This window comes from Nyctereutes procyonoides, unplaced genomic scaffold (genome assembly GCF_905146905.1).
Source record: "Nyctereutes procyonoides isolate TBG_1078 unplaced genomic scaffold, NYPRO_anot_genome, whole genome shotgun sequence".
Classification (NCBI taxonomy): domain Eukaryota; kingdom Metazoa; phylum Chordata; class Mammalia; order Carnivora; family Canidae; genus Nyctereutes; species Nyctereutes procyonoides.
In genome coordinates, this window is record NW_026575146.1 from 48038894 (window position 1) to 48051746 (window position 12853).

At 48.8% G+C, this 12853-nt stretch overlaps 1 protein-coding gene across 1 annotated transcript; it reads right to left on the reverse strand.

Moving 5' to 3' along the window:
• Positions 1–11163: 11163 nt before the first annotated feature.
• FOXB2 (forkhead box B2) lies at positions 11164–12465 on the reverse strand. Its single transcript, XM_055309660.1, has one exon. The coding sequence runs from the start codon at positions 12463–12465 to the stop codon at positions 11164–11166; it is 1302 nt and encodes a 433-aa protein (XP_055165635.1).
• Positions 12466–12853: the final 388 nt, after the last annotated feature.

Here is a 12853-nt window from a genome sequence, read left to right on the forward strand (position 1 = left end):
ACACCCCGGGCTGAAGAAGGCGCTAAACCATTGAGCCACCAGGGCTCCCCTGATGCCACTTTTCAAAGCCACATTGCAATGAAGTCATGCAGAGAACACAAGGTGATGCTACTATAAATACATGCTTTAACAATTTTATTATTAAAAAGTATATTTTGTTACTTATAAAAGCAAAGACATTTTTAATGTTTTTCTTGGTTGATACGATTTAGCATATCAATACCTGTGCATATTGTTTCATACTATAAATTTGAACCAAAACATTTTCCTACATGCTTCCCTGCACTTACTTTGTACACGTCCTTGTCAGAGGAGATAACCTTCTTCAGACTATTGGTTCTTTAAGGGCAGATGAATCAAAATCCAGTGAGGAGACAGAAACCATTCCGGTTATTTTCACAAACAGAATTTAGTCTAATGAATAGTTACCTAGGTGTAAGGATGTTAATATCTGAAGATGTAGAAAGAGAACTCCAAACTATCACAGTTGTAGCAACTGCAGAAAGCAGCTACCATGCCTAGGCTGGAGAGTACAAAGGGAAGAAAATGAGAATTATTAACACTTGGATACTCAGAGGTGAGCCCCGTGGAGCTAAACCTCAGATTGCAGGGAGTACCCGCTAACCGGTGCTGGCATCTTCCAGATGGGCTGTGATGAGGCCGGTTCTTAAAGCGTTAGGAAAACTTCTAACTAGATGCAGCTGCTGCTGCAGGAAGAAACAGCAGGGTGAAGAAGTTTTGCCTGCACAATGCTTTCAGGAGTCACAAGCAGAAAGGAAGCCCCAGAAGGAACAAGTGGAAAGGAGAAATTCCCTCCTTTTTCCACCCTTGCTAACTGCCACTAGAGCCTCATATTACCAGGACTCAACATATAGGCAGCAAGCAAAGTGGAAATGTGGTTTGCGAAGTCCCAGGTCCAGCATCACAGAGAAGAGCAGGGAAGGGTAGGCTTGGAGATGAGAGACAATAACTAAATAACTGGCGCAGTAGGGAATGTTAGCACCTGGCACATTTCCTGCACTACAGTATTGAATAAACGCTTGTGGGATGGAGATTTGTGGGTAGTTAGATTTAAAACTGTGATTTAGGGACACCTGGGTGGCTCAGTTAAGAGTCTGCCTTTGGCTCAGGCCGTGATCCCAGGGTCCTGAGATCAAGCTCCACATTGGGCTCTCTGCTCAGCAGGGAGTTTGCTTCTCCCTCTGTGCTCCCCTTGCCCTTTTTTTCTCCAATAAATAAATAATATCTTTTTAAAAAAAACCCTTGTGATTTTAATAGCTAATGTCTTAATTCTTCTTATAAAAAGAACTGTCTTCCTATAGAAAAAAAACCTTGAGAGACCACTTTTACTGTGGAGGGGAGGTGCCCAGTGGCCACAGTCTACAAAGAAAGAGAATTAAACTGTCCCTCATAAGAAGTTAGTAGGACTTGGGGTGGAGTAGGGTGAAGGGCAAAGTAAGCAGCTGGGGAGGAGGGAGAGATCAAATAGACCAAGAAGAGAGTCAAGGCCAAGCAAACTCTAAGACTCCACTGGATGGCAAAGACAATCAGAGAAAGTCCTAGTAGAGAGAGAATAGAAGTACTCTCTCTTAGGAATAATAAATATTTAAATCAATGAAGTAAGGTAAAGTCAAATCTTCAAGACATTGGCATTTGCTTCTCATGCTTTTTGCACCTGGAATGGTTGCAAGTAAAGGGGGCAGTATGCTTTTATGTTGAGATGATCCTTAAAGTGAACCAGGTCTCTGGGAGCTAGAGTTTTAAGTCAGAGATAACTAAGAGCAACAAAACCTCCTCTATACCTTCTATGCTTCCTAAGCCACTGACTACAAGCCCCCAGAGAGATAGGGGTGTGAGTCTGTCACAGGACAGCGGATGAGGCTATAGAAAATTTCATGAACTCTCAAGGGTCAGAGGGCACCCTAGCTCAAGTCCTGGTCACGTTTGTTGTGTTAGAATGCACCCTATTTTTTTTTTTTTAGAATGCATGCTATGAAAACAAAGCAGTTTTGTCAATATTTGGCTGAATGGTTCCATTTTTAGGCAAAGTGTGAGTTCACTAAATTGATGCCTTCTTTGGACATCTGAGTGAGCTCTATCCTGCAAGTTGTAGATCTAAGCCTGCGTACATATAAACTCAGACTAAAGCCTATCTCCCGTATATAGAATAGTAGACATAAAGCATCAGGGGGAAACGTGGTCTGCAAACATAATTGCACATAATTAAGGAAGCAAAGTAGTAGTTCCTTAAGCCCATTGGTTAAAATGTGTTTGTGAAGGGGTTGGCTTATGATGTAAAGGTGGGAAAAACGAGAAGACAACCATCTTCTAGCTTTAGCATTTATTATTTGCTTGTCAAATAGCTGCTGCCTCAGCTGCCTCCCTGATGAAATAAGAAAATTGCTGCTTTCCAATCCGACTGTTCTGTCCTGCCTGATGTGACTTCCTGTGGGGAGTGCTCCAACTTGGGCATATGGGGTTTTTCTGTTTCCCTCGTGTATTAGTATATAATAGTGAGCTGGGAAAAGGATGAGGAAATTTGATAGGCACCAGTGAGTCTTCTTTTCTCCCCCCAAAGATTTTATTTTATTTTTTTAGAGAGATATCAAGAGAGACCACGAGCAGGAGGGACAGAGGGAGAGGGAGAGAGAATCTCCAGCAGACTCCATGCTGAGTGCAGAGCCTGACTCAGGGCTCAATCCCATGACTCTGAGATCAGGACCTGAATGGAAACCAAGATGCTTATCCAACAGTACTACCCAAGCGCCCCAGCACGACTGAGTGAGAGAAAAAAGAGTTCCTAACTAATGCCTTTTCTGTGATGTTCAAAGTTATTTGGATATCTCTAATGGACTAAGACGGCTGTTACTGAGGTAAACTGATGAAAAAAATCTCGTTTAGCTCAGAACTTGAGTGATCTGGGCCCAGCAACATAAGCACCACCCAGCTCATTAGAAATGTATAATTCCAGGTTCCTTTTGCACCTGCTGAATCAGAGTCATTGGAGGTGGGCCCAGCAGAGTGTGTTCTAAAAACCTCCCCAGGTGATTCACATGCACCTCAAGTTTGAGAAGCAATGCTAGCAGACTGATTTGGCTTTTCATTTTTTCTTCGTAAGGTGAGAGTGACCAGGCCTGAGTCAGTCTGGGGTCCGTCCCCTGGCAGGGGAAAAGATGTCTTCCGGTAATTAACTGGGATGAGGGTTCAAAATTTTTGTATATCAAAGAAATAGGATGCTATTTTGTTCTCTAAGCTGGTGAAGTGAGATATATTTGATCATACTTTGATTCTCTCTGTCTTGGGTTAAAAATTCAGTCTTATAATTTCAACAATTTTAGTTCTCCAGTATAACTTATTTAAAAAACCAAATCTCAGTGACCAGTCGCCATTTTTAAAGGTAATCAGGCTTCTGGCATAATAATTGAGGCATGATTGATCTTCTGAAAATGCGCATATTCTGGGTAGTTTTTTGCTGGTAGACTTTTTTTAAATTTAAATTTTTTTTATTTTAAATTTAAGAAAAATTTAAAAGAGTAATTTTAAATTTTAGAAAAATTTAAAAGAGTAATTTCTACACCCAACAAGGGAGCTATACTTCATCCCCCCAAGATCAAGAGTCCTATGCTCTACTGCCTGAGCTAGCAAGGCGCCCAGACTTCTGCATTTGTTTTTTAAAGAAGAAATGATTTCGGTATAGACAGGGAAGACACAATACAGGTTTACTAGAGCTAGTACAAATAGTATCAAAACAAACAAACAAACAAATAGTATCTAAATGTTCCTCTTGAAAACATTGTCACTACACAAAAAGGATTTGCCAACTAGGAAAAAGGAAAACTATGTTACTATTTTGGAAAATTGTATTGTTATTTTTCATTTGGGAGGAAATGCCTAAACCAGCAGAATGTATTTACTTAGTGCTCATTACGTGCCTATATTCAAGAAGACTTTGAGGGATCCCTGGGTGGCGTAACGGTTTGGCGCCTGCCTTTGGCCCAGGGCGCAATCCTGGAGTCCCGGGATCGAGTCCCACGTCGGGCTCCCGGCATGGAGCCTGCTTCTCCCTCTGCCTGTGTCTCTGCCTCTCTCTCTCTCTGTGGCTATCATAAATAAATAAAAATTAAAAAGAAAAAAAAAGAAGACTTTGAGGCTACTCCAAACCTTCATGCAATGTGAAAGATGAGAAGAGACAAAGCTAGTAGAAAAAGTAACAGAATAACTGAGATTTGGGGTGCTTGGCTGAGTCAGCCAGAAGAGTATTTGACTCTTGATTTTGGGGTTGTGAGTTCGAGCCCCATGTGGGGTAGAGAGATTACTAAAAAAAAAAAGAAAAAAACCAGTCTGAGATTTATTTTTTAGCAAGCCCTGTTTGTAATTTCAGCCCTTTTGCAGTTTCTCATTCTAGTTTTATGGGACAGCAATTCTCACAAAATTCCCCAAGAGTTAAAACTTATAAGTGACAGCTCCTTTTCTTCCCACCAGAAGGGTCTACTGTGAGGGGGTAATGTCAAAGGCACAGCAGGAGGACAGCAAGATGTGTGTGGTTCCAACCTCTCTGCCTATTACATCTTTGCCTTTAAAGTACATTTTAATCAGTCAGTTCTGCACCCCTCCCCCACACTTAAGAAGCTACATTAAAAAATAATAATTCATATATTGCTGAAATGCTAGTTGTACTGGCTGGATAGACCTTTAAATAATCTTCCCCCTGGTTGTAGAGGTAAAATATGATCAGTGTATGTAGACAATAAAACAATCGAGATCATATGGAAAACAAGAAAAGTAAGATGACTTATGATTTCAGCAACCTAAAGGTACTGCTCTTCATATTTGGTGCATAAGCATTTTCTATATGAGTAAAGTTTCATAAGCATTATTTGTGATGGCTGCATGATATTCCATAGTATATAAATAGCATCATTTATTTAAACCTTCCCCTACGGGAGGATGTAGGTTAATCTCTATAAAATAAATTGCAACAGAATTCATGTTGCAAAATTCTCACTTGGGGTGAATTCTTAGGCAGACTATAGCTCTTCTTTTTAGACAATAAATGAGGCTGCCAGTTAGTTATACAATGCTCTGTCCTCTCTAGCTAAGAAACATTTTTGAGAAAAGACAGATATTGTTTTTAAACCAAGATTATTTCAGGTAAATAGTGTTGTGGACATATATATTGAAAGAACTGATCTACAGTTTCCTGAGAGAAAACTAAAGCAATATTAGGTTAGAAAATTATAATTTTTTTTATTGCTTTGTCAGTATAGATGCACATATCTGCCTCTCTCTCTCTCTGCTTCTTTCCTTGCTTCCTCCCTCTCTTCCTCCTCCCCCACCCTTCTTTTTTTTTTCCCCCCTGCTCCTCTGTGTGGTTCAATGTTGTGGATCCTTTCTGGAATGAATCTAGTTCAGCTGGGCCTGGACTCCAGCTCTCCAGCTCCCTTCTTACTGAGCATTGATCCACAGTAACAGTAAAAACAGGCTGTCTGTGAAGGTGCTGACAGGGCTGGAAGTGGCTCAGATGGGAAAGCTTATTTCAATGCATTTTTTAAATGATGCCACAATAATGAGATCTGTGACTTACAAGCAAAGCCTGGGTGTCTCATGCACACAAAAGACCCTTTCCTATGGCAGGAAAGAACTATTTGGAGCAAACCAAACACAATCAAAATATCTTCTTAGCAGTATTCTTTTAAAGATATTTTCATGAGTCACTAAGTTAGCTTTCCTGACTTTTTTGATAATTTTATAAAATCCTTTTTTTAATATGGCATTCTCAACATGGTTCTTCAGTCTTAAGAAATGTTACTATAATAATACAACTATACTTCTCAGATGCTTTATTTTCTGCTTAATGATATATGTGCATATCATGTGACTGCGTTGTAGATCATATGAATATATTATAGTTTAAAACTCAGAATTTGAATTTCATGGACCATGCTAAAATTCAATAAAACTACATTTGGATGCAAGGGGGAAAGAGCAACATGTGGCTTAAATTTTCCTTAAAATACACAGGGGATAGTTAAGGGGAAAAAGTGCTTGGGACAGAGTACATCTGGAGTTTCGCCAAACTCATACCATTTAAACAATGGTTTAAGACTGAATTGAAATCCCAAGCAGATCTCTTCAATCTCCCCCAAAGGGTATAAGGTAGCATTTCAGTTTTGACAGATAAAGTTAATGAAAATACTTTCAATGAGCAAAATGAAAAAGTTGGACTTGAAGAAACTGTTTTGCCCTTTGGAATTCAAGGACTTCCCACCTCCACTTGAACCCCTGCTCTGCCTTTTTACCTATAAAGACGTTATCATTGGCTTTTGAAACCGTTTCTTTGCTCTGCCTCTTCCAATGCCAACTCTACCCCTACACTCCTGTACAGAATCATATCCCCCCAACAGTCCGCTTCACACTGTTACCACTTCAAACCCTTGCCACATCATCCGAGCCTGAATATGTCCCCAAACCATCTTTTCTGCCCATTTCATAGTCAGGTACGATGAAAAATGAGAATTCTTGTGCAGTGGAGGAACCAGATCCCATCACACTTTACCAAGATCTCTCTCTATATAATTTTGTGCTTATGAGAAATGGTGAATTTTGTCAGTGAATGCAATTTAAGGGGGGAATTGGTGGTTTGGAGGATCTTTTTTTTTTTTTTTCTCCTAAGGCATTCTGTTTCCATACTCTTCTGGAATCTTTTTGTACTAGTGCCAAGCAGGCAAATGTCACCTTTGAATCCCGGGAGGAGATGTGTTGATCAGCCTTCCAAACCCACCATGCAAAGATACTTGGAGTCCAGCAGTACCATTTCCAGCTAACTGGCTCTGATTCCTCTGGATGCTACCAGCCCTTCTCCCTGGCTGGACTAATGCCAGTCTACTTAAGGAGATAATTGACCACAAGCCAGCTTGGCTGACAGGCTTCCTAAGTGCCAGATGCCAACTGTGCCGATTCTGGCCTTTACAGGAGAGCCTGTTCTACAGGCCACAGCTAAAATAGCTTTGTCCTCCCTTTGCCTTTCCTTCTTGTCTCAGTTTCCCAAGGAAATACAATCAAATGGATGATTCCAGGTTGTTTCCCCTTTCATCAGTCTACAAAGATATCTACACTGAAATCTCTCTCTTTTCTTTTTGCTTCTTCCCATCTTGTACAAGGTTGTATGCATTCAGATAAGTGGGACACAGGCTAAGCAACCACATTCTTTTCTATCATCCTGAAAACCAGGAATGGAAGTTCATATTCTCTCCCTGAGTACTTAGCATGTAAGGAGTGATTTTATTAAATGTGTGAACTGAGATGGTCGTAAGTTTTTAAGTGTCTCTATCTGCACCTCACATCTCTCTAGAGTTTACTTTGCCTCTATTCCAACCTGTCGCTAGAGAGGGAATACTGTGAGATCAGAGGAGATCACACACTCAATTGAGAGGGTTGCCAAAATATTACCATCAATTTATTATTATTAGCTTTTGTAGTTCTCTATATACTTTGATTATTACGAGGACAATACTTTTTTTTTTATGTCTTGACCCCTATTAACGTGTTTAATATAAGCACAGAATCTGCTTCCAATGTCTTTAGATGGATTTTTTTTTGTTTTTTGTTTTTTGTTTTTTTGTTTTTTGGTGCATGGGTATGAAAATCTGATTCTGGTGATGAGCAGTGAGCCTCAGGCCTGGGGTTGTCCAAGGGCTGGTATCTCGGAGGTCTGCCAAGACTAATCCTGCCAGGTTTCTGGCTTGGGAACAGGGTGGTGGTTGCTTAAGGGGATAAAGCCCTTAATACATAATACAGTGATGGTTGAACTGCAGATCCCATTTTAGTTAAGAGGGGTCTTCAGGACATTGTTCGTGTCCAGGGCTTTAATTGAGACCTCCCTTGGGATCAGAACTTTGGCAGAAATCTCCCCCCATCCTTGTTTACTTATATGAATTCCCAGGTTTTCTGCTCTCAATACTATGCATTGCTTTCTTTGGGCACCTGGATCTCCTCCTGGATTAAAAAAAAAAAAATTGAGTAGAATCATCTCTAAGTTCACTTTGCCTCCCTTTCTCTTTCTTCTCTTTCCTTCCAGTAAACACAAAACTATCTTGTTTTCCACACAGAGGTAGGAGGGGTTCGTGGCAATGGCTAAGAAAGTCCAGGAAAACTGTGAGGGTCAATTGCTCATTTCTTGACTGCTGTGGCCCACAGGCTCATTTCTTCTCAAGAGGGGCTATCATTTAGGCCAGCTCTCTGGGTGCTAATGGACACTTTGGGCCACATCCCTTTCCTGGAAGTGGGGCCCTGGGTACTGCTAAAAAGCACACCTTTTGGGCAGGTGGACAAGAAAGAAGTGGTGTTCTCCTGAACAAACTTCTGGGATCCAGTGTCCCCCTTCTTCCAGCCAACTGAGTCACCTAAACTAGGGGTCCTGACCCCAGGACTTCTAGGTACCAACTCACCCAAAGGAGGACAAAGAAGCCAGACTCACAAGTCCCTCCAAATCTGTGACCCCCATGCCAGCGTCCCCCTTTCTTTTCTCTCTTTCGACAGCATCAGACTAGTGTAGAGGAAAAAGCATCCGACTACTGCAAAACCCTGCAGAAAACCTTGCAGAGTCTCAAGTTGAAAGAAGAGGATACACTGGACTTGTTTCAGTTCTCAAGGAAGCAGTGACCTAAACTGAGACTTGTTTCTGGGCGACACCAAAACTTAGCGGCACGCTGAGATGCAACTTGTAAATAAGGGATGCATGGAAACACCTATTTTAAGTTGTAACCAAAATTACACACACACACACACACACACACACACACACCCCACCCCCTCCCACTGTCATTACGGTTCGTAGGTCGTCTTGTTGGCCTTTTATTCTCTTGATGAAAGGTTAGAGTTGGCTTCCGTCGGGCCCGCTGGGCAGAGGGAAGTGGGTTCAAGTTGGAGCCCTGTTGCAGGTTGGAGAGCGGCCCCTCGGCCGCGGCTGCCCCGGGCCCAGCGGGCTCCCCCGACCCGGCCGGCCGGGCCCCCTCGCCGGCTCCCCGCTCAACTCCGCAGCCCGGGCAGCCCGCGGGGTCCCTCCGGGGAGAGCGCGCCGCGCGGCCGCGGGTTCTCCGGGGCCCGGCGCTCTGCGGCTCCACGCCCCTGGCTGCCGCCGCCTCCCGAGGCCCTGCTCGCCGAGGACGCGCCGCGAGCGGGTGTGCAACAGGTGCCCCCGGCTGCGGTGGCGGGGCCCGCGCTCAGCGTTCCCGTCGGCCGGCCGCGGTGGCGGCGGCAGCCACCTGGCGCCAACTCCTCCGCCCCGGGTCTGCCTTGCAGACTTAAGGGGGCGCCGCAGGGCACCTATCCGAGGGTGCCGAGGCCCCGGCTGTGGCCCGCCCTCCACGCCCTCTGGAAAGGGAAAGGGTGTTGCATGGTGGTGATGGTGGGTTAATGCGAACCTCAAGTGGGAACAACAACAGAAATCCCTGTTGCGGGTGTTTGCTAACGCAGTCTCCAGCACCGCGGTGGGCTAGCTAGCGCCCAGGAAACCAGCGCAGGGAGGGATGGAATTCCAGCAGGTAATTGCGCCAGCGGATAAAAGGAGCAGTGGTGCAAGCTTGTCCCTGGTGGCGGCTCTCCCGTGAACTCACCCCCGTGAAGCTCTGAAGTTAAGAAATAAAGGGGAGGGGGGAGGATTCGTAAAGTCCCTTGACCGCCCTGGGGGCACTCAAACCGCCGCCTCCTCTCCTGAGAAGTGACACATCTTCACACGGGCAGCGGCAGATCCAGAGAGAAGCTTTAATGGAGAACACCGCGTACAACACCGGCAGACATGAACTTGTCACAAAGTCACAACCCGAAAGCGGCGCGGACACGAGCCAAAGGTGACTCAGAAGCAAAGGGCAGCTGCCTCCTCCCTACCCGCCCCCCTTCGCTCCCAAAAGTTGGTTGTGAGTAAAGTGCTATTCCTGGGGCTCGAAAAAAGGGGAAGGGGCGACAGCGGCAAATTTCTTTTCCATTCCCGAACTGAAACCGAAGAATTCGCCTGGAAGTCGTAGGCGCCTAAAACAGCACTCGGAAAACCCAGTCCACCGCAGCGCGCAGAAGTGACCGGGTCACCCTCCCGCATCTGTCCCGAGGCTGGAAGGCAACCGCAAGAAACGTTCCTGGAAGCGAGAAGAGCGCTACTCTTGGGTGATGTGGCAGGTTGTTCTTGAATTCGTGATTAGAGGAACAAAATCCCGTGATGCAAGTAATTTTTTCCCCTTTAAAATCCCAAATGGAACGGATCGTGGGAATTAACATGATTTGGGGGCTCCTTAACGCCTCATCCGATTGATTCACTAACGAATTGCAGGTAAAAAGCTGCCTTTACTGTGTCTCTTTGGTTGTGATTCCCCGAACTTTACTTTGGGAATCTGGGGCTTTGCTCCCTAAGCCGCTGCCATTCCGCTTTGTGCAACCTAATTGCTTTAGTTGTTCTGCTATCCTTCTCGACCCCGGGTCAGAGCGAGAAACTGAACTGTTTCCCAAGATCCTTCGTGGAGTTCCCACTGCTTCCCCCCTCCCCCAAAGAGACTATTCATGATACCGTGTCCTCGCCTATTTAACTGACCAGCAAAATAACGATATGAAAATGCTCTCTCTTTTCCTCGTTTTAAATAAAACGAGATTTCCTCAGTGAATAGCAGTTTTGTCTTGGATGTTCACGAGAGGCCGCCGCCCGCCCAGGGTGAGAAACTTGGTGGCTTGAGGTCTGTTTAAAGCGTCATCCTCGGTGGGATTTCTCCCCAGGGGGTTTAGCTTCGCCAGCTTCTGCTCCCAGGAGCGAGGGTCTAAATCCATTTCCAATTTGCCAGCGAACGGGGCCTCCCCAAACTCCTTCACTCCCTCCCCGCCCCATAACTTACTGACTTACATTATTAATTACAACAGAAACTCTTACCTGAAAATTGCCTTTCATGAATCTGATTGTACGACATGGTATAAACACAGACAACAGAAGTGTTAGATTTATCCAGACCCCGCGAGAATCCACTTTCGGGTTTCTCAGTTCAGCCCTTGCTGGGCGGCCAAGGCTCTGGCTCGCCCGCTCCGTCCAGCCTCCGGGCGCCCTCTCCCTCCCGGGCGGTCCGGGGCCAGGAGTCCTCGCGCGCGTTCGTCCCCCCAGCCCGCCACCCCCCAAGCCCGCCGGCTCCCCTAGGAGTGCACCAGCACCGAGTGCAGGGAGCTGCCCTTGCTCTGGGCCGCACCGGGGGCGGCGGGCTCCAGCAGGGAGGCGGCTGGCGAGGCCGCAGCGGCCGGGCACACGGTGGACGGCGCGGGCTGCTGCTGCGCGGCCGCGGGCACCGTGAGCGTCGGAGGCAGCGCGGCCACCGGCGGCAGCGAGGGGGTGGGCTTGATGGGCACCGGCACGGCAGGCAGGCTCTGGCTTGCCGAGTGGCACAGGGCCTTGACCGGCACCCCGAAGGCCCCATACTCCGGGCCCACGGGGACCCCCGCGGCGGCGGCGGCGGCGGCGGCCGCGGCCACCGAATCCATGACGCCCACGTGCGGCCACACGGAGCTGACGACGTTGCCAAGCTGGCCGGGCACGGGGTAGCCCAGGTGGTGCATGACGGACGCCAAGGGCAGCCCGCCGGCCTGCAGCACGCCCTTGTAGTCTCGGCTGATGATGTTCTCGATGGCGAACGGGTGCTTGAAGCCCGACGTGGACGCCGCTGCGGCGGCGGCGGCGGCGGCCGCGGAGCCCAACCCGTAGGGCGGGAACTGCGACAGGCGCCCCACGCTGCCCACCGCCGCGGCCGCCGCGGCCGCCGCCGCCGCCGCCACCGCCGCCGCCTCCTGCATCTTGCCGGGGTGGGACGGCGGCTGCGGCTGCGACTGCTGGGGCGGCGGCTGCGGGGGCTGCGACGAGAGGTGCGGCGGCGGCTGCGGGGCGGGAGGAGGCTGCTGATGGAAATAATGCACCATGTGCGGCGGCGGCGGCGGGGGCGGCGCGGGCTGCGGCGGGTGGTGGTGGTGGTGGTGCGCGGCCGCGTGGTGGTGGTGGTGGTGGTGCGGGTGGTGCGGGTGGTGCGGGTGGTGTGGGTGAAGGTGCCCTCCGGGCCCCGCGCCCGGCGCGCCCTTGGTGCTTCCCGCGTGCAGGTGAGCGTGTTCCGCGCGCAGCACCTTGAAGCGCTTGCGGCGCCGCAGGAAGCTGCCGTTCTCGAACATGTCGCCGCAGTCGGGATGCAGCGCCCAGAAGCTGCCCTTGCCGGGCTGGTCCGGCCGCCGCGGGATCTTGATGAAGCAGTCGTTGAAGGAGAGGTTGTGGCGCAGGCTGTTCTGCCAACGCTGCGTGTGCTCGCGGTAGTAGGGGAAGCGCTCCATGATGAACTTGTAGATGTCGCTCAGCGGCAGCATCTTCTCGGCCGAGTGCTGGATGGCCATGGCGGTCAGCGAGATGTACGAGTAGGGCGGCTTTTGGTCGCTGTACGAGCTCTTCCCCGGCCGCGGCATCGCCCCCGGCGCCCCCGCCGCCCCCCGGCCCCCCCTGGACGGCAGGGTCGCTCCGCACCCGGGAGCGGGGGCCTGGCCGTCCCCGCTACGCCCCACTCCGCCCGCCCAGCCCCGCCACCCCGCCCTCTCTGCCCCCAGACCCGCTCGCCGTCTCCCTCGGGCCTCCCGCCGGCGGCTTGCGGGGCTCCGCGCCTGCTGCGCTCTCCGGCCAGCTCCGCTCCCTGCCGCTCGCAACTTCTGCCCGACGGTGGCCGGCCCGCGCGCCGAGTGGCTGGCGGACGTGGCGCGCCAGGTGCCCCCGCGCCCTCCGCGCGGCTTCCCCCAGGTGGTCCGAGACCGAGCGCTGGAGCTGGCGGCGGAGGCGTGCTCCGCAGGGCCGTGTTCCCTC

Bases quoted from the DNA above. Each gene is read 5' to 3' on its own strand.
- FOXB2 (XM_055309660.1), bottom strand. From the start codon at position 12,465: ATGCCGCGGCCGGGGAAGAGCTCGTACAGCGACCAAAAGCCGCCCTAC.